Genomic DNA, 27,955 nt, shown 5'->3' on the forward strand with positions numbered 1-27,955 from the left:
TCTCCACTTCCTTGAGCCTCGTAATATGTATTTACCAAAATGGGTAATAATTGTCCTTCCATGGTGTTTCAAACACTATTATCGGATGACTACGAAGATAGATATTCTCAGCCCTGATGAATGACTACCATTCAGAATCGAAAAGTTGTGTATTTTGTGACCAGATCTGAATAGCCAGGTACTTTCTAACCTTCTTGCCCTCGCTCACTTCCGCCTCACAACATACCCCAATTGGAATTGCCATAGTCCTCCTAGTTCTGGGAAGTTGGGATTTTTGTGCAGTAGGTATTCACATAAAAATAGTAAACTAAATCAGAGTATTTTTGTTGTTTGTTTTTGGGGTGTTATGCCGTGTTGCGCTAACTCCTTCGCAACACGGCATAACACCCCAAAAACAAACAACAAAAATGCTTTTGGCCGTGAGAATCTAAAAACTTACCTAAATCAGAGTAATAAAAGATTTTGTTGGGGTTTTAGTTTTTTATTTTTGTTCTGCAAAATAATAAAAAAATATACAAATCAGATTCTCAATCAGTAATGGAATTAAAATAATATCGGAGAACATAAATTCCCCAAAAACACTATTTTGTATTTATGATGTTGGTGAATCTTTTAATTGTCTCATGTTAAAGGTAGAGTTACAACTAAATTTCTACAAAGGGTGATTGTACTAATATAAACAAATCTTCGATGGAGATCAAACATGTCATAGAATATGAAAATAAAGAGAATAGATTATTTAATACAGTTCAATATTTTATCTATACACGGTGTTCAGAAACACGTAGTACAAGCGGAAAACTGGTGAATCGTGTCTGACAATGTTTTGGCGGGATTCAAAAATTCTAATGTTAAAATTTAATTTTAGTACAAAATTTTTGATAACTTCAAAAACTTTTAAAAACTCCATACAGAATGCCCTCCCGGACGCCTTCCGTTCAGAGCATAGATGACGTCACACACTCCCCCGCATCTTATCGAGGGTTTAAAATATTCAAAATTGGAGAACTAATTTAACTATTAAAACGAACTTAATTAAAAAAAAAACTGGTATTTAAGTTTGAATGTGGATATTTAAATTTTTTTTAAATGGACTCTAATTCCTTATTAAACATAAAAGTTATAGAAAAGCAGAAATATTATCTGTAGGAAAAGAACTGTGTTTTGTAAACATGCAAAACTAAAAAAGATAAAAAAAAGGTATGTATTAATATACGTGTACAAAAAAAAAATACCCAACAAAGTTATTTACGCATTATTTTATTACAAGCTAAATAATTTCAATTAGTAATTTTACACACATCTGCCAGGAAAGAACCATATTTAGTCAGTGATGATTTATTTAACAGTGAAACGAAAGTTTTTTTTTTAATAACGAATAGGGAATAATAATTTGCTTTCTTGATTTTTTCCAATAAATAAAAAAAAAAATCAAGAAAAATTTGAGCCAGTTCCTACATTAAAAAATTACAAGAAATAAGTTGGACCCTTCCCTGATGGACTGTTAGATAATATGTATAAAGCTAGCTGAAACAAGTTGAGAATTGAACGCATAAATAAACCACTCTCACCAGATATCTTTAGCTTTTTGTATGAAACAAATTGGTCCTAAAAAAAGCATAGATATACCAATATATAGACAGTACAATTCTCATGCGGAGCCTACTTATTATACTATACACCAATGAAAAATTCTGAAAGTTTATTCCATAGACTTTCAGAGTTTTTCATTGGTGGATATAGTTAGGCAATCACATGACATGGCAATATTTTGGTTCCAATTTTCGATCGGAGTTATACCCCCCTGATTGAATGACATTATCATTATCATTGTAAAGAGGGTCAATAATTATTGCCACAGTATGAAAGAAAGTTAACTATTCGATCTAGATATGATTTGATATTTTCACGGCCAAAAGGTATTATAGTGATTAATTTTTGGGTTATTATGCTGTTGTTGTGCTTCCTCCTTTAGCCAAAGGAGGAGATTTTAGGCGCCACGTGGCACAATAACCCAAAAATTTATCATGACTATTCAATCTAGCTTTAAAATAAAAAGGATATTATTCTGTATCTATGTTAGCAAATGTGTATAAAAATGCAAACAGCTAAGTATTAACTATTTACACATTATTTTTGGGTTAGAATTTTTTTTATAAAAAGTCTTTATAATTTTATCACTATCAACAATAATATTGGAATGTTTAAACTTTTATACCACTGTACTAACATTACTTATGTTTAAAAAATTGCACTTTTGGGGGAAAATTAGTGTCATGCAGAGATAAGACCTATTCAAATATAGGCGATTCGATGACATTGTATGTAGCGAAAACTGAGTGGAACGCGGTATTCTAACTGTTCAAAACTAGGCAGATTTGGCTACTGCGATGGGTAGCGAAATGTTGTTGCTTTTCGCCTGTCTAGTCAGTTACGTTCGTGCCATCCGTGAATAAATACGCACACTGTTATCATGCGCGACCAAAAGTGTGACCATGAAAAAAGCATCTTATTATTGAAATGGATAGCAATAGTGCCTGTTTTGCACAAGCGAAAAGATTGGCAGAATTGGCGGGGTTCTAGTTTCACGCTAGCCACGAAAGCTCATACAAATACCCACCGGAATCCCGCTTGATGTTTTGCGCTATCCACAGCAGCAGTGAATGTCCCTTATATTTGAGCAGGCCTTAAGGTGGTGAAAAATTAGTTTTTACAAATTGATAATTATAAAAAATCTGAAAGCATCACAGATTATCTAGGAATTCAGTTGATAAATTCAAAAGCAGTGAAAACACCAAAATTACAACACTCAGACAGAATTATTCTTAACAAAGGGATTAATTATTGCTGGCAACCCTCGGCTAAGTCATGAGAATTTGGACAATTTTCTTAATAATTTGGCGAAATATGATGCCTTCCCGAAATGTAAAGAACACCATTAAAAAATACTAACGTAAAATGAATTACATTGCTACATCAAGCAACAGTAGTTTAGGTCCTTATTATCGTCACATCTACCACAGTAGTAAGCTTGGTATTATGTATTACGCAAAATTCAGATGCTCCCAACGTTATGCACATCAATAACATATGAATGAGGAGTTTAAGTAATGATTGACTCTTCTTTATGTCAAGTATGATGTATGTTACCAATCAGTGAACTAGAAATACCTTCCATGTATATTTGAATGGAACCAATGTCGCCATTGACTTTGGTTTACCATTTGCGCTCTGTCTCTCTTTCACTGCCTGACAGATCGCCACTGCATTTGATCCAAATAAAAATTTCTTAATGATGAAACACACCTACATCATATTTCTTGTATTCTTCGTTATTCTATGTTACCAATGCTTTGTAGCTTTAAAATTTGTATTGTTAGTTTCTTGAATTATTAAATTAGCTGCTTGCTTATTGACGTGTGAGCTCCGTTTAGTTGATGTACAACATTGCATTTTACACAGGTCTGGCCTTGGTAGATGTAATACTAATAAGTACAGTAATGCATTAAATGTTTCATATATTATGTAAAACAAACGCAATATTCTACAATTAAATGGTATTAGAAATTATCACAAACATTTTAGTTGGTGTTACAGATATTCTCACCGAGCGTCTCACTAGCGTGTAAACGAGTCATTATTTAACAGACTGTGCAGCAACTGCGTAAAAATATCTAAAATGTTTTGCTGTAAATAATTATAGTCGGATAATTATCGCAGCACGGTGGCGATTCGCGGACTGGAATCAAAGGGAGTGGGGACTGGCCACTGGCAGCACTGCGGTGCTAAATAAAGACCTGCTCCTTGGCGAGGGCGTCACAGAACGGCGCCACCACGGCTCTGGTGCCAAAGTAGAAGATGAGGCCAAAGGTGATTGAGATAGGGAGGGCGGGGAGCGCCTTCTTCATGATCGCCAGCAGCAGCAGGGTGATGCACAAACCCTGGGAAAAACCACAAAAATTATACAACATAACTTCCTTTCTGAGTACTTCCATCCGTAAGAGAATGAACTTTCAAATTGGTTTACTTTCCTCAAACATACTTACCGCGGTCAGTAAGGTAATGATATATTTACTTGTGTCAAATTAGACTTACAATCAATATGGCCACGAAACAGGCCAGTGTGGTGTTCCAATCTCCATATGATGATGCCTTTCCCACCAATACGCTGTAGAAAATGAAATCTCCCAAACCCAGTTTGACACCACCTGAAAGCAACAGAATCCAAATTAATTATTACGTAATTCCTGAAGTTCATGAAGTTTTGACATGACGTATTGCAATGGTCCGTGTAATTATTTTTCTAACTGTGGCTCCTCTGGCCTAATGTCTTTGAAAACGTGTCAAAAGAAGAGTTTTGAGTTTACAACCTTTACAATTTGATTGGTTTGATTGTGCATTGTGCTAATACATAGTGGTAAAAAAATGTTATCATAATTATGTCCCAAGCTCTCGCTGTCTGGGACAGCAGAATGATATTCGTAACTTTAATAGCAATAAAAATAACAAAGTTATGTCGAGCCCAGGATGGCGCCGCATAACAGCGTATATATTTGTTTACTGGTGAATTTGTTTATCTTGATGAACTTATCCAGTAAAAAGCATTCAAAAAATTTGAGTGTTTGCGCTGCTTAAAACGCCTTCGCCCCACTGACGTGCACAGGATTGCAAAGGGAAAAAAGTTTGAGAAAGAATCTTGTCAATATTTCTTTTTTTATTATTGAAACTTTTGTATACATATTATAAAATTCAGGTTTTGCAATTGGATATTTACATCTTCATTATTTCTGTACGCAATATAAAGGAGACTTTGGTATCATGTTTCAGTAAGCAAATCTTCGTGATGCATGAATAGCGGGTACCTCCGTGCATTCTTATATACCGGTACCTAAGGAACTTTTTTGAATCTGTTCTAATTTCGCAATGTATTTTTGCTGGTATGGGGATTGTAATCGACCAGTTGGGTCTTTTACACAGACTGTAAAATAGGGGGCCGGTCAGTCCGTAGATGGCCGCTAGGTCCGGGTAGACATCTGCTTTACCCTTGCTCGGGTCGGTAAAGGAATCTACTTTATCCCTTGCTCCGGTCGGTACAGGAATCTGCTTTTATCCTTGCTCCGGTCGGTACAGGAATCTTCTTTATCCTTGCTCAGTTTGGGGCCGGAATCTGCTTTATCCTCGGTGCGGGAGGAGGCAGGCAGGGGCAGAAATCCAAGGGGGAGCCAAGTCAAAGAAGTATCCAAGTTCAGATCCAGAGAGAAGTGGTCGGGAAGAGCAGAGTAGAGTAGCTGGTGGCGGTCCAAGGCAGAGAGAGCGAGCTGAAGGCTGGCGCGCCGTATTTATTGTGCAATCCCCCTCTCCCGACTTTGGGGAGGGCGGGGTCGACGCGCTGCCTTCATTCGCGGGTTGTTGATGATCCGCGGGCTGTGACGTCCGCTAAGATTTAATTAGCGGAGGTCACAACCTTTAGAACTACTCTACTCTTTATGCTCTTTTAATCGATCCTAACCACTCCTCTCTGGCATTTTTATTTATTAATCATTTGTACATACATTCATTCAGTGTGGGGTCCCCGGCCCAACATATTCAGGGGAAATCGTAATTAATTTTCTTAATTCTAAATTAATACTAATTTTTATTAACTAATTATGTTTAGGAGAGTCCGGCCGTTTTATCAATGTATTTTATTTCGTAATATCTACGGCCAAACTCTCTCAAACTTAGTCTAAACATTTCAATAAATCTTCAATTCAAAATGTTTTGCCGTACGGCGTTGCTTACGGGCGCGTTGATTGGTTCCAGGTGGTCGCCTGGGGCCGGCCGGGCACCCGCGCTGAGGGGAAGCGACGCGGGGGCGAGCGGGACTCGAGGTATCGAAGCTCAACGTAAGTTCTAAAACCACGCTCCGGCTCCGCGCTTCGACCATTATGAAATGTCGGCCGCCGAGAGCGGTACACACCGTCCGGTACAGGGATATACATTTTTAGACCTTATAATGCAATTATACATAGCCATCATTGCTTAGGGATTGGAAAACTGCAAAAAATTTATTACAAACTCTAGAAGCTTGTAGAATGATGATCAACTGCAATATATGGTCTGAAAACATAAATTTAGGATCAAAGACTACCTTTAGGTGGTTAATGGATTTTACTGGTGATAATATATCTTTTTTGATACAGTAATCAAGTTTGATGGGGTTTCTTGAAAGTGTATATGACATAGTGACACATTTTCGTATTATAAAATAATACCATGTCTTGGTTGCCATGGTCGATTGAACTCCAATATCCTTCCTGTCCTCAGAGCACGTGTTCCAAGTCCTAACAAATCAGTGCCCCCCGGTGTACCGTTTGCATCGGGAGAAGAATGCTCCTGGCTGGGGTGGTACATTTGTATTGTAGGTACATGAAACGGTGGCAAAAGTAGGATCAATGAAGATATAAACTGATAGAAGTGTGACGTGGGCGGGTGTGGGAGTCCGCGTGTCCGAAACATACAACAGCTCAACTTTCCTACTTCTGGTGATATTTGTCAAACATTTTCAATTATTACTCCAGGATTATCTGCTCAGTGGTTAGGTACATTAAGAATATCCCAAATTACTTACGTTCTTCCTCTTGCATGACTTGCTGAGGCTGGGGCTCCGTGGTCCTGCGGGGCACTGCGGTGGTTCTAGGGGCCCCCGAGCCATCCTGCTCTACCCGCATGTCCCTGCGCCTCCTTTCCGTCCTTTCGTCAGAGCGTTCAGTCCAATTACTGTCGAAACCAGCATCATTGGAATCTAGAGAAGTGATTTATCCAAGATACAGATTCAAAATTACAAGGCATGGAAGAGTGCCAACTGTCACAGCGCTACCACAAAACTGCACAAATGAAAATTATGCGAGTGGTGTGTAGGTATAAACAAAGGTGAGGCGTCACAGTGCGAAGATGCGATTTGTAGTAGTATGAATGATATTGGAGACACTTTTGTGTACGCGGATTCATACTAACAAAGATTTTTGGCCATCTCTGTTGTTTCTACTATCTATGGAAATAACTCAATTTTATGATTTACTGAATCGAACAAATTAAAAATCTTTTCATTTAGAGAGAATAAAATATAATTAGTTTGTTTTAATCACCTTGAATCAGTTTTTATACTTCGTCACTGTTTAAATCATTGAGACATTATATTTATTTCAATGCAACACACTCAGTATATATTAGCTAAGATCTATCAATAACACAACAGTATTTATAGGTTATATGCAGCAACTGTTATAGGTTACTGCTGACACTGAACATTATCTCTTCTTCAAAGCGAAAGCCTACAAACTCTAAAAAATAAAGTTTTGAATCAAGCCTTACAAATTAAGTACATCCCATAATCCTTGGTTTGCTGATGTTAAGAGGATTTTATTGCATGCTATTATTTAGATACTTGCATTTTGTATATAATTATCTACATATTTATAAATAGGAGTCAAGCATGCTTGAAAGTGAAAGCAAGCGAATAGGAGTGAATTTTTTCTAATATTATAATAATAATTAATACAAGATTTTGGTATTTATGGAAGTTGCTTCATTTGGCATTTTTTATTCTGGTCATTCATCCATGAAAGTTAAGCTTCAGGTTCGTGAACCTAATCACACAATAGATGAATGAAAAGAAATCATTCGTTACTAAAGTAATTGTTACTCATGATGTAATCAAATTAACGACTACAGTAGAAGCCCGTTAATCCGAAACCCGATAATTCAAAATTTTCGCCGAAAAAATATCCACAGAATTTTTTTTTCATTTTTAATGATTTTTTCATTCGAAATTCGTTAATTCGTAATTCGAAACTTATTTTTGTCCGAGCACGAAAATTTGTTTGTGTAATACGAAAAAATTCGATTTTTGCCAAAATAAATCATAAAATTTTGTAAATCTGAATTTAAAAGACAGCCGTGGCGTTAAAATGCCGAAAAATGTATTTTTACGTGGTTATTCATCGTCCTAATTAGTATTATTATTTCGTAAATCTGAATCGCTTTACACTGGAATGTAGTATTTTTTCCAATTTATTTCGAATATCCGAGTTTGAAAGGCCGAGAAAAAACGTGGAAATATGTCGTAGTTTTACGAATTTACACCAAATATCTGAATTTAAAGAATCTGCCGCGACTATTATTGAATGAATATTTCGCATTTTTACGAATTTATTTAGAATATTTGAATGTCAAATGGCCCACCGCGACGGAAATCGGCCGCGAAATCTCATTTACGCGTAAATATATTGTATTTTTATGAATTTATTACGAATATCTGAATTTAAAGGGCTGGCCGCGACAGTAATCAGCCGCGAAAATAAAGGAATATTTCGTATTAACACGAATTTATTCCTAAGATACTACCCGGATTTGAAGGGGCCGAAGAGAAAATCGATTTTCGGCATCTTTCTTTTTTCATTCATAAAATTTTGAATAACGTGGGAATTCGTTAACTCGAAAATTGATGTCCCGTGGATTTCGAATTAACGAGGTTCTACTGTTCATATTCAAAATCTAAAGAAGTTGTTACTTTTGTAGATACGAATATTTGGTTTATCATTTGTGCCACTAGAGGCGCTGCGTCGGTATCCGCTATGTTCGAAATGATTACTTTTGTTTCGATTCCTGATTACTATTTGTGTCGCTGGAGGCGTTAGAGAGTCGGCAATTGAAGGTACTGCCAGAGACAAAAATAATTCGGTGTTTACAGTAGAAAAATGCCTGAAATCGAATTACCTCGTCAGATTATTTTTTACAATTTTGTGTGCTTTGCTATAATAGGCCCGATAATCAGTTGGTCCGTATCCTCGTTATTTAACTCTTCAGGCCATATTTTGACAGAAGATAAAATATTTCCACTTGGCAATAAATTCCAAATAAGTGGAATATATCTGAACGCATCCGAAAAATAAAACTGCTTTTGAAAAGTGATATACTACTAAACTAGAATTAAATTAAACTACTAAAAATTTAATTTTCGATATATTGAAATTATTTTTAATTTTTCAAAAATTTTTTTAAACGGCTCATCTTACGTTTATCGTAACTAAAATTACTGATAACAAAAATATTAATTAAAACACACGCATTTTGTTAGAAAAATATATTACAAACATTATTGTTACCTCACTTTTTTATCGTTTCATACAAAAATAATTAATGAAAAATTCACAAAGTTTCTTATATTTTTTTTCAAATTGCGTGCGGAATCTTCGGTTTCATAAAAGTGTACATTTATATTCGTCTGTAGTTCGTTTTTAGAATTGAATATAAACCGTAGCGTTTTCTCTTTCTAACACCATTTAAATCATTAATTATTCGGAATCGCTGGACAAGGATTATATGAAATATTTTTAAATAAAACCTTCTGATTTACCTTAATTAATATAAAAGGAATCTGACTGCATTTGGGATATTTTTAATTTTAATTTTTAATTACGTAAATCGAAAATTCACTTTTGTTGTATGGGATGACAGCTGGAATGGTTTCTGTTGATAACATTTTCTTTTGTTGGTATTCCTGATACGAGTGGCTAGATTTTTTACCATATGCAAATACTAGGTAGGTACTATTTTAGCCAAACACGAAAAATAAAATAAACATATTTAGGTATGTTTTATAAAATAGAAAAATTAAAAAAGGTGAGGTTATTATAGGTTAGGTTGGTTTATTATGAGGATTTATGTTAGGTTAGGTTGGATATTATAGGTTAGGTTAGGTTGGATTGTTATTAGGATATAGGTTAGGTTAGGTTAGGTTGGATTATTATAGGTTAGGTTAGGTTGGATTATTATAGGTTAGGTTAGATTGGATTATTATCGGTTAGGTCAGGTTAGGTTGGATTATTATCGGTTAGGTTAGGTATGTTGGGTTAGGTTAGGATATAGGTTAGGTTAGGTTAGGTTGGATTATTATAGGTTAGGTTAGTATATAGATTAGGTTAGGATTTAGGTTAGGTTTGATGATTATAGGTTAGGTTACTATAGTTTAGGTTAAATAAAACAATAATTATAATAATACCGATATAAAGGAAGATTTCTATGACAAGCTGGAGAAAGCTTTTGATGAATGCCCACCGCGTGACATTAAAATCATAATAGGGGACATGAACGCGCAAGTTGGTAGGGAACCCCACTTCACACCAACATCACACGGAAAACACAGTCTCCACCTACACTCAAACAAGAATGGAGAACACCTGATAAACTTTGCAGCATCTCACGATATGGTCATAGGTGGTACGTTATTTCCACACAAAAATATACACAAAGCCACGTGGAAACACCCAAATGGCAGAACAAAAAACCAAATAGACCATGTACTTTTTTTTTTTTTTTTTTTTTTTTTTTTACAGTATTACCGCACAAGAGTCCCAACTGCTCCCGCCTGGAGCCAGTGAGACTATGGCATCCCCAATTGGGGTATGTTGTGAGGCTGAGGGTATTGGGGAGGGGAGGGAGATGGGGAAGAGGAAGGTGGGGAAGTACCTGGCTATTCAGATCTGGTCACCAAACACGGCTAAAGCCATTTCAAGCAACGTTTCAATTCTGAATGGTGGTCTTACACCAGGGCGATACTGAGAGTATCTTCCACTCTGGAACGTGCCGCAAATATACTATATATTATTTTAAATGAATTAATTGTGAAATAACACAAATTAATCAAATAAAATTTATTTGCGCACGCCGGGTTCGAACCCGCGACCTTCGGATCTGTAGTCGAAAGCGTATACCACTAGACCACGCCGGCCGTCAGTGTTATTAGTGCTAGACATAAATCCAATCTATTAGATGTCCGCACTTATAAGGGAGCTAATGTTGACTCTGACCATTTTCTCGTTGCAAGTCGACTGCGGTTTAAAATATCAAATGCTGGTAAAACAACAAGGTCTAAAATCACAAAATTTAATACCAACAAACTACAAGACCCCGCGACAAAAATGGAGTTTCGAACTACACTCAACAGGATAGCGCAGTGTGACATAAATGATATCAACTCACAATGGACGGCCTGCAAAAACCTTTTAACAACAGCTGCTCTCGAAACCCTGGGTAAAGAAACCCCTGTCAGAAGAAACCATTGGTTTGACTCAGACTGCGCAGAAGTAACGAAAAAGAAAAATGAACTCTACCAAAAAACGTTACAACAAGACTGCACAGGACGACTTATGGACACCTATAGGGAAACAAGGAAGAGAGAAAAGAAGTTGCACAGGAAAAAGAAACGTGAATATTTACAAAAAGAAATTAGAGAGGCTGAAGCACTCAGGCTTAAGAATGAGAGTAGGCTTTTCTACAAAAAAGTTAATAACATGAGAGCTGAGTTTAAGCCAAAAATAAATATATGCAAGGACGAGAACGGAGTGATACTGAGTGAAAAGCCTGATAGCCTGAGGAGATGGGTGAGACACTTTGATACGGTACTCAATAACAACTCGGCAGAGGTGGAGCACAACACGGTGGAGAGCATAGGAGATGACTCGTACAATGACAATACTGAACTCCTTCGCTGGAGGAAGTGAAGCAGGCAATAACACAGCTGAAAAACAACAAATCCCCCGGGTCAGATGAGCTGGTGGCTGAATTATTTAAAGCAGCAGGTGGAGAGCTTACTCAATGCCTGCATAACCTAATTCAAAAAGTATGGACAGAAGAAGAGATGCCCGAAGAGTGGAGACTAGGAATTGTTTGTCCACTACACAAGAAGGGCGACCAACTCGAGTGTTGTAATTATAGGGGAATAACATTGTTAAATACCGGCTATAAAATTATGTCTAACATCTTGTACAAAAGATTGCTCCCAATGTCCGAGGAAATTATTGGCAACTACCAATGTGGCTTCAGGCCAGGCAAATCATGCATTGATCAAATTTTCTCCTTGAGACAGATCTTAGAAAAAACGTTAGAATACAATGTCGAGACTCATCACCTCTTTGTAGACTTCAAGGCCGCGTATGACAGTATTAATAGGAACGCATTGTATAATGCAATGAGTGAGTTTGGAATACCGCGTAAGCTGAACAATCTGGTGAAACTGACAATGTCCCCAGTAACGTGTAGAGTCAGGGTTGGCAGTGATCTGTCCGAACCATTTGAAGCGCTCTATGGGGTGAGACAAGGAGATGGATTGGCCTGCCTCTTATTTAACATAGCCTTAGAAAAAGTTATTCGTGACTCAGGCATTGAGAAAAGAGGAACGATATTTGACAACTCTGTGCAACTATTGGCTTACGCTGATGATATTGACATAATTGCGAAAAACCAGGATGATTTACGAGATGCCTTCATAAATCTTGAAAGTTCTGCCAAAAATATGGGTCTTGTAGTAAACCAGCAGAAGACCAAATACATGGCCGTAGGATGTACCCAACAAACCCCATCTCTCGTATGCGGAAGCCAAAATTTTGAAACGGTACCAAGATTCACATACCTGGGCTCCCTGATAACAAACAATAACAACACTACAGAGGAGATCCAGAAGCGCGTCGTGAATGCAAACCGCTGCTATTTCCGCCTATAAAAACAAATAAAATCCAGACTGCTTTATAGAACCACCAAGGTATTAGTGTACAAAACACTAATTAGACCAGTGCTTACGTACGCAGCCGAGACGTGGGTTCTAACTAAGAAGAATGAGCGAGCACTGGATGTTTTTGAAAGGAAAATTTTGAGGCGCATCTTCGGACCGGTTCTAGAAAATGGATTTTGGCGCAGACGTTATAACAATGAGCTCTATACTCTGTTTAAGGAGCTAAACGTCACAAAGTTCATAAAACTGGGAAGACTTCGGTGGCTAGGTCATGTGGAGAGAATGTCCGAGCATCAAGAACCAAAGTCCCTGCTGAGCTCAAGACCGATAGGGAGAAGGAGTCTGGGAAGGCCAAGGTTAAGATGGAGCGACAACGTCCTTAAAGATTTGTCTGCCTTGGAGCTTCGAAACTGGAGAGAGCTGGCGCGGGACCGAGATGAGTGGAGGAAGACTCTTGAGGAGGTTAAGACCCACCAGGCGTTGTAGAGCCAAAAGTGATGATGATGATGATGAATACCTAAATATAAATAATTTAAGTTTTTTAAGTAACATAAAAATATTTTATTTTTCGAGTTTGGCCAAAACAGTACCTAACTAGATTTGCATTCAGAAATGATTCAAATTCTAGCCACTCGTATCAGGAATACCAACAAGAGAAAATGTTATCAACAGAAATCATTCCAGCTGTCATCCCATACAACGAAAGTGAATTTTCGATTTACGTAATTAAAAATTAAAATGCTAAAATTGAAAATATCCCAAATGCAGTCAGATTCCTTTTATATTAATTAAGGTAAATCAGAAGGTTTTATTAAAAAAATATTTCGTATAATCCGTGTCCAGCGATTCCGAATATTTACCAAATCATATTTCTCATTAAGACAGTAAGGGAGATCAAACCCTGAAGGGTTAAGACATTCCTAGTTCAAATTAAAGCAGGATAAATCGGCCGCTTAATGCTTGAAATGCATTGATAAGTTTTAAGGTAGTTCCCTTTTTAGACGCCAATGCGTTAGCAGTGACCATAGATAAATCACTCACGCGATGACACATTTCAAATGTCAAGTTTGACATTAGCGTAATACAGAAATAATACGTAAATAATCTCACCGAAATGCCTAATTTTATGGACTATTTTATTCATCCCGAGATGAGAAATAATGTTGATATTAATTGATAGTCAATATGTATTGCTGTATCAGTGTATTGCTAATGTATTGTGAGAGGGATTTTAAAAGTTTCAATGGTTAAATAAATAAAACAATGTTTTTGTTCATAATACGTAGGTAATAATATTGCTTGTGATACAATGCGTAATACAGTAGAACCTCGTTAATTCGAAATCCACTGGACATCAAAAATCAAATTAACGAATTCCCACGTGACAACGAAAATCGAGTTCCTCGGCTGCCCCATCAAATTAGGGTAGTCTTTGGAGTAAATTATTACCGTGTAAATCGAATTGTCGCAGCCGATTACCGCCGCAGTCGGCTCTTCCAGTTCAGTTATTCAAAGTAAATTCGTAAAAATACAACACATTTTCGCGTAAATCTAATTTTCGCAGCCAATTACCATCGAATCCGGCCCTTTAAATTCGGATATTCGACGTAAATTCGTAAAAAAACGATATATTTCCACATAAATGGAGATTTCGCAGCTGATTACCATCGCGGCCGGACATTTAAATTGAGATATTTGGTGTAAATTCGTAAAACTACGACATATTTGCGCGTAGAAGGAATTTTCTTGGCCCTTCAAACTCAGATATTCTAAATAAATTGGAAAAAATACGACATTCCAGTGTAAATCTATTCAGATTTACAAAATAATAATACTAATTAGGACGATGTATAGTTACATAAAAATATATTTTTCAGCCAGGGAGATTTTATGATTTTTTTTCACAAAAATTTAATTGTTTCAATTACAAAAAAAAATTTCGTGCGCGGACAAAAATAAATTTCTAATTCTAGTGTGTGAAATTTTTTTTCTGGGGATATTTTTTTGGCAAAAATTTCGAATTATGCATTTTTTTTAATTAACGGGGTTCTACTGTATAACTTTCATACTTAAATATGACGTGACACAAAGAACTGAAAAGAAGAAGATTTTGTGAATGAAGTTATCGAAATTATTTGGTGCTGTTTGTTTTCAATAAAACTAACATTAATATGAAAATGTGCCTAATGACTGCAAGAGTTAATCAGTTCTACGTTATCCAGCCACCATTGATGACAGATCTACATGTACACATACTAATATAATACTAATATATTCCCTGTACTACAACTTCTCCAGCATCATTTATTTGTATAAAGTTCAATGGTAATGGAATAAATAATTGTCTGTTATCTGTCATATAAACACAAAAAAATTCGAAGTACCTAATAATTCATAACCGAAGTACCTAGTACAATGCTAACGAAATAAACAAACGTAATTTGTAAAAGTATCTGTCGGTAGCCGGAACCGAAAGTAGTCAAATGCAATCAAAGTAACCAAAGCATTCAGTAAAGAATTGTATTCAAGTAGTAAGTACCCAGACCCACTACACGATAGCGATGTAACCAAAGCAACCAAAGTATCAAGTAACAACTATTTTATGTGAAAGTAACGATTCCCGACGGGTAGTAAAAGTACCGATTATGAACACTACCACCCCAAAATATCAGCAGAACTTTGTAATCTGGTAAATTGCAAAAGCCAGAAAAAAAGTCTCTGCATGTCACTTCTAAACAGGTGTGTAAATATCATAAAACAGTAAAAACACTTTGCATAGTTGAATAATGTACACTACAAGGTAATATGTAAGCATTTGAATATAAAGAAAATATTGAAAGGGGACAAGGAAGATTCTAAAAAGAAATGAAAGGGGTAGAAAATGAAATTGTTTATCTTTTGGGATGTTAATGAATGATTATGTAGTATGAAAGAGGTTCCATAAAATGTTTATTTTACGTTATCATGCATTGTTAAACATGTACATTTTTTAATATAAAATAATTACACTAAATCGATATGTACATAGTTGCAGATAAAAAATATTTGGATCTATTGAAATATAATTGTCACATTAATGTGAGTTTTGTATATTTTATTGAACACACATTTAAGTTAATATCTCTAATAGCTGTTCCAATATTGTTTTTTTTGTGGCTCCGTAAAGAGAACTCTATAAAAAAAGGTTTGTAAGAAACAATCTATTGAAATTTTGAAACACATTTTTGAATCGATAAGTATATAGTGCTGCATAGAAAAAGTCAAAATTAAACCAAACCAAAATGGCGTTAGATGTTGCACAGTTATTTTTGACTATTTTACATTATTCTAAAATATTTTTTTGTATTATTTCACCCAACGTGCTATTTAGAGTGTGTGTATTAATGATTAATGGGTTGAATGTGTTAGTGCTGAGAAATGAAATGGGGGTAAGGCGTACCATGCGGGCGGAGGCGAGCAAGAGGTATTTCTTCTGTAGCTTGTTCTTGGGGGTGTTGTCTATGGCTATGGGGGCCAGATGGAGAAGAAGTAGTGTGTTGTCTATGGCCTCTGGAAGAGGGGGGTTGAGATAAAGGTTGTGGGGGGGCCCTACCTTCAGACTGGGGAGAAGTCGGCGCCGCCATGTAGCTGTACATAAATGTGGCTGGAAACAAATAAAACATCAGAATTATAATTATGTATTACTTTTGTCCAATACCGACCAAGTGATTATTTCACTTAACCCGTACATCTCACAAGAAATCAGAAAGGACAGAAATCCACTGTACACAGTAGTGGATCAGTTCTACATCAGTTCTATATTTACATTTGTTTTAGTATTTTTTAACATATTTTTTCTGGATGAAGAATTGACCTACACAATCAGCGCAATTTTGATCTGAATCCTGGGTGCCGGTCGGTCACTGACAGACGTCATTGCCAAGATATCAAATTAAATATTGGTTTAAAATGTTTAATAAGAGTGTAACCACTCTGTTGCACACTTTGACTGTGACTAACTTCTCTCTTTAAAAATTTTAAGAGTACCGGAAAAAACCAACATTGCACTGAATGCCAGTTGTGATAGTCAAATGTAAGGGGAGTTCAATCAAACATCTGGGTCTTAAATTAGCTCATAAAGTATTGTTGTGATTAAGTAAAACGTAAAGTATTAATGTATATGACTTACAAGAATAGATAAGTGCAGGGAAAATTTGCTCGTTTCTGGACTGGGCTGTTTCCACTAAGATTCTCAGTGGACCATTGGGAGTGAGTACAGCCACCAGATCTGTGGGGAGAAGATATTCTAAAGTAAGTAGATGGCAAACACATTAAAACAGATAATCCATTATTAATAAATTCTTGGTTTTTAACACATTACAAAGCAGCAACTGCTGGTCACAGATAAAAACACCTAATAATAATAAAAATAATATATGGCTAATTTATATAGCGTTGTTTTCGTGAAAAATCACCTCAAGGACGCTGTACAAATATATTTACTAACCCTGGATAACTAATCTCTCGTCGAGGCGACGACGAGCTTAAAGAATGTGCCTAAAATTTGCTATCTGTGTCCATCCAAGGCCTGGAGGATGACCAAACACTGTTGCACCAGATGTAGAAAGGCTATTTGTGGTCCACATAATGTTGACATGTGTGGTCACTGTGTGGACTGATATTTTGATATTAATTTGTACTTAATTTGTTCATTATAAACCTTACTTTTGTGCCATGTAACAAGTTCCTATCTTAATTAAATATTTTTGATTTATTTCTAGTGTTTTATTGCGTAGTCCACTCGTCGAAAGTGTAGTTACAATGAAAACAGTTATCTAGGTTTAAATAATTAATACTAAAACTACTGACTTAAAACTAGTGACTTACATCAAAGACTTATATTTAGTGACTTACGATTAAGGCCTATAACTACTTTCTTAATGACTTATATATTTACATATGTAGAAACTTACAAGTAACGTTAGTATTAACAATCTAATTTTACTAGCCCCAGAAGAAGAAGGAAGTTCTATAATATTAGGGTGTTTCTAAAATTGAAAACTGGTGCATAATGCGCCCAATGGGTTAGCTGGACATCTTAAATGAATGAATGAAATTAATCATCGATCTTTACCGCATTTAGATGATTTATCTGCCAACAATTAAACCGATTGACTAACAACTTGCAATTCACCAGCGTCACCATTGGAAAACAGTCCTGGACGTGTCTATGAAAAACAATAGCATTCGCGACTCCCCACTTGGATGGGCCACACCTTGTTTGCTTACTCACATATTGTTATCTTGATGTTAATTTATTGTTATTACTAGTTGACGTGTACCCGGCGTTACTAAAATTTTCTCTACTTTTAATAAATATAATATCCATGTATTATATATAAACCTTCCAGAAGAAATTCTCTAAATGATAGTGAAAGTCCTATCAAACTCTGCTGCATAGTTTAGAAGAACTAAGTGCACAAACAGACAGACGCGGATAGTTACTAGGTTTTATACTATTTAGAGATTATTGAGCTAATACCTATGATCTAAACAAAGTTTATAGGATTTCTATTTTGTTTATCACAAAATAAAATAGGGTTTTAAATACAGTAGAACCTCGTTAATTCGAAATCCACGGGACATCAAAAATCAAATTTCGAATTAACGAATTCCCACGTAATTCGAAATTTTATGAAAAAAAAAAAAAAAATACGCTGAAAATCGATTTTCTCGGCCGCCTCTTCAAATCCGGGTGGTATTTTAGTTGTAAATTCGTATATACCAATTATTTCTTTATTTTCGCGGCCGATTACCGTAGCGGCGGGCCCTTTAAATTCAGATATGCTCAATAAATTCGTAAAAATGCTTTATATTTACGCATAAATCGAGATTTCGCTGCCGATTTCTGTCGCGGCCTACCCTTTAAATTGAGATATTCGTAAAAATACGATATATTTCCGCGTAAATCGAGATTTCGCGGTAATTTTCCGTCGCGGCCGGCCCTTTATTTCAAATATCTGAATTTAAATTCGTAAAAATACGATATATTTCCGCGTAAAACGAGAATTCGCGGCCGTATTCCGTCGCGGCCGGCTCTTTAAATTCAGATATTCGAAATAAATTCGCAAAAATACGATATATATCCGTGTAAATCGAGAATGCGCGGCCGATTTCTGTCGCGGCCGACCCTTTAAATTCAGATATTTGATGTAAATTCGTAAAAATATGATATATTTCCGCGTAAATCGTATTTTATCGGCAGTTTTTCGTCGCGGCTGGCCTTTTAAGTTCAGATATTTGAAGTAAATTCGTAAAAATATGTCATATTTCGGCGTGAATCGAAAAATTTTCGGCCGATTTCCGTCGCGCCGTATTTTTTAACTCGGATATTCGAAGTAAAGTTAGTAAAAATACGATATATTTCCGCGTAAATTGAAATTTCGCGTCCGATTTCCGTTGCAGCGGGCCTTTTAAAATTTGGATATTCGAAATAAATTCGTAAAAATACGATATATTTACGCGTAAATCGAGATTTCGCGGCCGATTTCCGTCGCAGCGGGCTATTTAAATTCAAATATTCGAAATAAATTCGTAAATATACAATACATTTACGCGTAAATCGAAATTTCGCGACAGTGTTTCGTCGCGGACGACTCTTTAAATTCAGATTTTTATGTAAACTCGTAAAACTACGACATATCCGCGTAAAACGTATTTTATCGGCCCTTCAAACTCGGATACTCGAAATAAATTTGAAAAAATACGACTTTCCAGTGTAAATCGATTTAGATTTACAAAATAATAATACTAATTAGAACGATGTATAACCACGTAAAAATACATTTTTCGGCGTTTTACCGCCGCGGCTGACTTTTAGATTCAGATTTAAGGTTAAACGCAACGCTCGTTGTATTCTACGTGTTCACAGATGGCGTTAATTAATTAATTTTGTTTAAATACGCTTTTGCAAGGTATTGCTTTACAATATTAAGACAAATCATTTGTTTGCGCCCGTATATACGCAATATGAATATGAATCAATAGTTTTGTTCGTTTAAAGACTTAATTCTTTCGAGAAAGGCACACAAATACAATATTTTACCGATGATTCAATCCAATATTGTATTTGTATGCCTTTCTCGATAGAATTGAGTTTTTATATGGACAAAACTATTTATTCATATTCATATTGCGTATATGAGGGCGCAAACAAATAATTTGTCTTAATACTGTAAAGCAATACCTTGCAAAAGCGTATTTAAACAAAATTAATTAATTAACGCCATCTGTGAACACGTAGAATACAACGCGCGTTGCGTTTAACCTTAAAAAATATTATGATTTATTTTCGCAAAAATCAAATTTTTTCGAATTACACGAACAAATTTTCGTGCGCGGACAAAAATAAATTTCGAATTACGAATTAACGAATTTCGAATTAAAAAAAATTTTGTATGAAAAAATTTTTCAGCGGAAATTTTTTTGGCGAAAATTTCGAATTACGCGTTTTTTCGAATTATCGGGGTTCGAATTAACGGGGTTCTACTGTAATAGGTTTTTCTATAAGTCTGGGGATCAAAATGAGTTACAATTTTTAAAACAATTGTGTAAAAATATATTTACAGAATCTCTAAAAATGGCTTTAAAGTTTGATTATGTATATCCTTTGATTCTAAATACGGGAGAATTATAAAAATATTAATTGTTACAACATCAACGACATATTAACACTTTATCAGTCAGACTATTTTAACCCTTTGCACTCAAAATTTTTTTGGTATGTACATTAGAGGAGAGGCGTATTTATCATATCCAGTAAAAGTACCGAGTATTTTTATACAGTACTTTGTACTTGTGACAAGTCTCCAAAATACTCACAATTATTTTATACTGGGACTAAGTATTTATTACTTTCTGTCCCCAGTCCCCAGATAGGCATAAAATACTTGTGAGTATTTTGTAACCGGTATATTTTGTACCTGTCCTCACTCTACCCAGTAACGAAAAGTACTCACAGGACCCACCTCTAAATTGTGCATATCGCCAACTCAAAGCATTTTTTAAGAAAATAAATCATTTGAATTGTAATTCAATTTATAAATATAAAAAAATATTTAATTTGTATTGGTAAAATAGAATGCCGTAACTTATTACTATTTAATTGTAGTAGTATTATTCTGGTTAAATTATATTGAAAAGTAAAAAAACCAATATATTAAAAATATTGAGAAATAAGAGTTAATTTTTTTTGCCGCCATAGCTGCGGCACTTAAGTGCTAAGGGTTAAAAGGCACTTAAACATTCCTTAAATAAATAAAAACAGCATTTTAAAATATAAAAAGCTCGCAAAAAATTTCCAGTAAGTGAGAGAATGTCGAGCCGGGAGGACGTCGATTTTTGCCACAAAAAACTTTACGCAAACATGTTGGCACATCAGAAAAAAGGTCACACTAACAGTTAGACGTTATGATATTACGCATCATTGAACATCCAAGTTGATTTTTTTTACGACATCCACCGTATCGCTGACCGACAATCTATAACCAGTGGTGTAAAATATTATAGAATCCACCTTCACCGGAATCGTGTTCCTATGAACGTTTTACACTATACATTTTATCGTACAGATCGACGGTCCCGAAGAACAATGTCGGATGTGCAAATATGTAGTTTTGCAACAGACCTGTTGAAAGTTTCTTTTCTGGATTTTTACTGTTTTTGATAATAACCCTCTGATTCCAATATTCGTCAATATTCGTCTAAATACACCAATAAAAAAAAACCACCTTCTAAATTAGGGTGAGCCTTAGCGCTACAAAAGTCAAAAAAGTTATACAAAAAAAAAATAATAATTTGAGGGTTTAAACTCGATAAGCTCTATACACACGCTATAAATCCCTAAAGTGGTGACGCCGACATATGATAGTATAAAACATAAATTCCAAATTAACATGTATAGATATTTCTCTTATTTTTAACAGATTATCTTTGAATGACTAACCCCACACGGAGATAACAGCCAGCACCACCCACGTGGTCCACTCGGGAAGGTACTTGATGAAGACTAGCGCCATGAGAGCGGCCACAAAGATCAGGTAGGCCTGCTGCAGGCGCAGGGGCCCCTTCCAGTGGATGCAGATCATTCCCATCACGCCAAAGTTCCACATGCCCAGTGCCAGGGTGATGTAGTCCATAGGAACGTTGTAGGCTTTTAACACTACCCTGAAAGGTTACAATTATTTGTTTATTATATTTCATGTAAAGTTTACAGATACAGTTTAAACATTCAGACTAAAATAACATACGCTAACAAATAAAAGACAACATCTAGATCAAAATACAATAATTGGATTGTAAAAAATGTCTGCGGTCTTCGGTCATATGAGTTGTGGAGTTGCAAAACGCGCTCTGGAATTTTCTACTTTTGAATTTTCAAGACAGTAATACCATTGAATGTAAACAAATAATTTATTATTCGTTAAATATCAATATAATAATGTAGGTAAAATTATTTACATGTCTAGCACGAAATGCATATTATTTTTAAATTCAAAGTGTTCAAACGGTTTATTGCAACTGTCTCAAAGGCAACAGAAATTTCCAGACCGAGTTTTAAAAATTCACTCATGTAATATTATAATATAATGATGCCAAAATGCTTATTTTGTGATATACATATGTTTATTTTCTTTGGACTCGTATCATATTAATTTTCTATTTACAGAGAGTATGCATAACTATTCTCCTAGGAAATGCATTTCTAACTTGAGACTGTGGACATATGTATACAAATATCAGAACAACAATAAAATAATACATTCATTATCACAACAAATAACAGCAACCAAAAATGTTTCATATTATCATACCATACAAGATTTTCGCTGGCTAGAGACAGGCATCTATTTCACCCCAGCTGGTGCTAATGAAGGAAGGAGGAGGAAATTTTTTTTTGCCCCTTTTTAGCTATATTTATATATACATATAAAAGTTAGATGGTCAATTTAGATTTTTTTTCTTCTTTTAAATGAAATGGAGTTCCTTATTCACCCAGAAAAAAGAAGCAGGAACTTTTTTTACATATGCAAAAAGATCTTATTACCCCCATTTAACCCTCCCGTACCTATACAATACTAATACACTTCCCCCAAACAAGACTAAAAAAAAACCCCTTCCTATTTAATAGATTCAAAGATATTAATTAATATCTATCCAATTGATGAAATCACCCCCCCCCCCTGAATGTATTTTTGGGGCAACATCTTAACCCAAGCTCCAGAGGGGGTAATAGACTTCCACCAATCTAGGGTTTTGTGTAAAATCTAAATTAATTTTTACATCGCACACACATAGTTAAGGTAATCCTAGAAAAATATGTTGACCGGTCCGCAGCGGTAAAAAGGTTGGGGGACCACTGCTCTAGATCATATACATTATAGCCATAAATAAAACACTACTCACTCCAAATACAGGTATGAAAATATAAAGAGCAACATCAGCGAGGAGAGGATGAGCCAACCGTGGACCACCTTATAACAGTTGTATTTGTAAAGCAATATCAACAATATTGTCATCACAATTATAACTGCTAAAAGGATCATGGAGTTGGCTACGGCATTCCACACCTTGGTGCTAGTGTCTGGACTCTCTTCGTGGAAAGGCGTATATACTCTGAAATCATACAAATATTTTTTGTCATTTTGCACTGTAAAACAAGACATTTTTATTTATTTATTTGATATTATAGAAACAAACAGTATACGAGTTACAGTGATGAAACAATTTACAGGAATTAGATATCTCATGTTGGGTACCTATGATATGTTTCCTTGTAATGTCTGGAAAGTGGTATTTGTATTATTATTTTTTTTTTTCTTTATTCATAAAAATATATTTGGATACATGTTTTTTACATGCTTTTCGACTACCACACTAGACACATGTCCGTATTATGGTAGGTATGTATATTTAATTATTAAAGACAATATTAGCGATCCTTAAACAAAACTTTGACACAGAAAAATCAGACAAAGATACGGTCACATCCTGCCGGGACGCCGCCCTACCAACTGAGCTAATGGGACCCTATCTCTTTCAGTTATATATATATTTTTATTAATACCCCAAACTAGGCAAATGCCCGTATTATGGTGGTAATTAATAAGAAAATATAAAAATAAATCATAAGAAAATATAAAAAAAAAACATATAAAATAAAATATAAACACAATTTAACTGTATCATACTTCGAATAAGAACTACAAACATTATCTTCATTTTCTCATTGCACATTTTTATTGGCTGCTATCTTTATGAATGATCGCAAGATTCAACTCGAACTAAATGCAATCTAGACAGTGTCTTGGATAAAAATAATCTATTTTTTATTTTAATGTGCGACATCTATTGACTTTTCTGCAAGTCTAGGATGAATATTTATATTTTGGAATAATTTAATGTGTAAAACCTCAAATAGTAATACATATTTAATTATTGAAGACAGTAAAAATGTGCGATGAGAAATTAAGATAATGTTGGTAGTTCTTATTCGAAGTATGAAACAGTTTAATATGACCGAAGGAGATAGGGTCCCATTAGCTCAGTTGGTAGAGCGGCGTCCTGTCAAGACGAGGGTCCTGGGTTCAAGTCCTAGATGTGATTGTATCTCTTTCTGATTTTTCTGTGTCAAATTTTCGTTTAATAATCACTAGTATTGTCTTCAATAATTACATGAGGTTTTACTCATTAAGTTATTCCAAAAAATAAATAGGTATGTATATTCCTTAATTACCAGGCGACGTGTGTAGTACATATATAGGTGTGTGTGTGTGTATGTATGTGTGATTGTGTGTGTATATGTGTGCGCATTGAACAGTTTATGGTGTGATTAAGATAACAATTTAGTTAGTTCTATGAAAATTTATGTTTCGTGATCATCTAGGAAAATCTTTACCGATGTGTTCAAGATGTAGGGATATTCTGAAGTAAACAAAGCAATATGTAGAATTTCTTATCACAGTTAACTCTTGGAATGCCAGCCTATCTGTAGTGTTCATGCTAGGAACTCACTGCACTTTGAACCTTAAAAAATGTTTCTAGCGTATTAAAATATATTTTTTTCCCTTGGCAATAAAATAAAATATCTTAATATTATGCTGGCTTGTCATTTCGTCACTTTCAAACATATTTATTTTATCCATAATGCCATATGCCATAATTAAAATTTTCAAAAATTATAGTACCGTATTTATTTACAGTACAGCCTTATAAGACTTATTTTTACTGTGAATAAAGCTTATTTAACCTTTTGAACACGTTAATTCGCTCCGTTTTATCTATACCCGTACGCGGTACATATTTTCAAATACCTATGCACGCAATTAAATGTTAAATTATAGCATTCTGGCATGATTTATTGGACTATATAGACAGAACAGATTATTCTCCACAATACGAAAACAAATCCTCATGTGTCAACACTCTTAGATGTTTATAAAAAAAGAAACATAAAATTTCATACAAAGACGTACCATATCTTTTGAATGTGGTCCCGCCATTCACTCGGCGTGTGTGTACTTAGGCCACTGCGTTGATAGACACAAGTGGGACACCATGAGCACTTATCATTTTTAGTTATGAAAAGTTGTGAATGACATACTAGTACTAACGCCATCCGTTGACAAAAATGTAAACTAAAGGACTAAAAGGCGCGAAAAGGCGCACTTGATTATCGATCTTTTTTTATGAAATATAATTTTATTTTTGAGAAATTCTTGTAGATGTCAGCATCGTGATAGTTCTACGAATGTCCAAGTGAGCAAGAAATACATTTATGACGAAAGAGCGCTGGAATATCGGCCGTCAAAGTTTCCGTATCAACTGTTGATACAGCCGCGTGTGAGTATAGACTTTTTCCGTAACAACAGTTGATACGGCCGCCTGCAAAGAGTTAAGGAAATATAAATAATAAAACTCAAGAATATTTTCGTATTTCTTCATCACATAATATTTGTTTATAACATTCTCTGAATATATATGTTACTTCGCATAATAGTGGTGTAACTAAGTGGTGGGCCGTATGAAATTGACATGCGGGCCGCGGGTTGTGCATTACTGGTTTGTGACAAGTAAAATTTTACAACCGATTAAAACAATCCCACAAGCTAGTTATTTATGACAAGTGAGATTTTACAAGCGGTAGGTACAGTACGCACAACGTAGTGATAATAAGATAGATAGACAATTTAGTGATAGTTTTCTTGGAAGCCTTGAACCAGGAGATGATAGTAATAATGCGTTGATTGTTTTGAAGAGTAAATTGAGAAGCATGAAAGCGAAATCTTTAAAACAATAAATTTGAGTAATAACAGTGTATTTTTTAATAAGTAATACCTACTCGTATTTTTAAAATATACTGAATGTATGATCGTGTGAGAAATGTGGAGATCCGCAAAGAGCGTAATGAGTAGGATTAAGAATGGGATGCTTAGATTGATTGGGCATGTAGAGCAAATGAGCGAAGAAAGGGGAATATATGACACAAATGGGAATGGTAGCAAAAGTCGGGGACGCCCAAGGAAGACATGGCACAATCAAGTGAATCAGATACTTGGGTCGGGCTATGTCAAGAGTCAGAATAATAGAAGAGTATGTATGAGTAAGAAGATGTAAGTGTGTGTTAAAACCGAGTTGTTTGGCAGTCCGTCCTATCTGCCTTCCCCTGCGGAGAAACTGCGTGATGGTTAGGTTAGGTTACTGAATTATTGCGAATATATTGATAGTAAAAGGAGGTAGATCGGTACATACGACTTTTAAAAATAACTATTTTGTATACAACAATTAACGGTTACAATGAGCAAATTTAGTCAGTCCCCTCGAGCTCGTCATAACCAAGTTTGACTGTGTTTATTTTTTGTATTCAAATTTATTGTTGATTCAATTTTTGTTCCTTAAAATCGTAACAGAGTTGTACTTTAAATAAACAAACAATTGCACATTATATTAATGGTTTTTACTTGATTCGGAAACATTTAAAAAACATGCTGTTTTTCTCATAACTGGAGTAACGCCACTATTATTCTAAGTAACACATAAGTAGCTACCCTGGAGAAACTAGGTTAGGATATACAATTTTTATAAATATATAAACAAATCTATAATTCTGAAGTATCTGGTACAAAAATATCATTTTAGAAAAGCATTTATTTCGAAAATAGTGTCAGCCAGCGCATTGCATTTTAGCCTGGCATTCCAAGGGTAAAAATAATGAATTAATCTTGTTGAATTCCGCTATACGCTTAATATACAAAAATAGCACATGGTTTCAACTTGATTTCAATAAGATAACTAATTATGTGATGGGAGATGGTAAAAGATGCATGAAAGTTCCATTTTTTCTCAATCAGTTAAGTTTGTAGGTTAGGAAATACACATTAATTATTAAAATAACCAAAAAAAACCTATTTGTGCAAGTTTACATAAACCCCCGACTTATAATAGTTGTCACCATTAGATATTTTAAGTGAAAATCAAGTGTTGTTTTTTTTTGCATTTTCGACAATTTTACCAAGAATACAAAGCTGGTAACAATTTTTTAAAAAAATAGAGTAGTCATGGCAAATAGGTACTTACAAATATATATCTTTGGTTGTATAAAACGTAACAGAACTAATTGTAGCAACAACTACCAGCATGCATAGAGATACTGGCACAAACAGTTTGATGACATGTTTGGCTCCATATTTCAGTTCTTCCTCTTGCTCCTCAGACGTAACTTCCCTCTCAGCGTTGGAGGGCGGTGGACGCTCCACCCAGTCACCAGAAGGCCGAGCCACCGTCACGTCAGGTACCGCCGCATCATCAGTCTAAAATAAATACAAACAAATCGAATGTCAAAACAAAAGCAAGTTCATAAGATTAGAAGTGTACTGTGGCGCACATACATTGCGCAGATACTACTAGTAATTGTATGTTACACAAGTAGTTTAGGTAATTGTTTTACGGTTTCTGGGTTTGGCAAGGTAAATATTGGAATTTTTCTCACCCCGTATGAATTGGTCGGGGCGTCAGAACGAAGGCGGCGTTTGCGGGCATTCCTTTCAGCGATCTCCCTGTCCGGCCGCGATTCCCCCACATGTCCGTCCATTAATGCTGTAGATTCCGTAGCAGATTCTGAATCACTGTTATCACCCGACATTCATTTATGGAAATACGTATATTATTAACAGCTATAAAATCGTCATGACCATGTCATGACTAATCTGTCAAAATTTGTCATTTTGATTTCATCCATAGATGCAGTAACTTTTACATGGTATAGTATTTTTATTGTTTTAAGGCTAAAATAAACATTAGAATATTGTCGTTGAAATGAAATGAAAGTAAGAACTTATTAGTCCATAGATTAAAACAACTGTCAGAACT

The 27,955-nt window shown here is 35.1% G+C and overlaps 1 protein-coding gene across 1 annotated transcript; it reads right to left on the minus strand.

Annotated features, from left to right (window-relative positions):
* Window positions 1–473: 473 nt before the first annotated feature.
* On the minus strand, window positions 474–27,771 carry Psn (presenilin). The gene is made up of 9 exons (XM_089640930.1): window positions 27,576–27,771; window positions 27,164–27,396; window positions 22,994–23,203; window positions 21,534–21,754; window positions 16,719–16,817; window positions 16,143–16,193; window positions 6,611–6,784; window positions 4,096–4,208; window positions 474–3,941 (listed from the first exon to the last, which is right to left on the minus strand). Exons 1-9 carry the CDS (start codon window positions 27,726–27,728, stop codon window positions 3,786–3,788), a joined length of 1,410 nt encoding a protein of 469 aa, XP_089497056.1. The 5' UTR covers window positions 27,729–27,771; the 3' UTR covers window positions 474–3,785.
* Window positions 27,772–27,955: the final 184 nt, after the last annotated feature.

This window comes from Hesperophylax consimilis, chromosome 16, assembly GCF_061612785.1.
Source record: "Hesperophylax consimilis isolate HC1 chromosome 16, BYU_Hcon_1.0, whole genome shotgun sequence".
In the NCBI taxonomy this organism is placed as follows: Eukaryota; Metazoa; Arthropoda; class Insecta; order Trichoptera; family Limnephilidae; genus Hesperophylax; species Hesperophylax consimilis.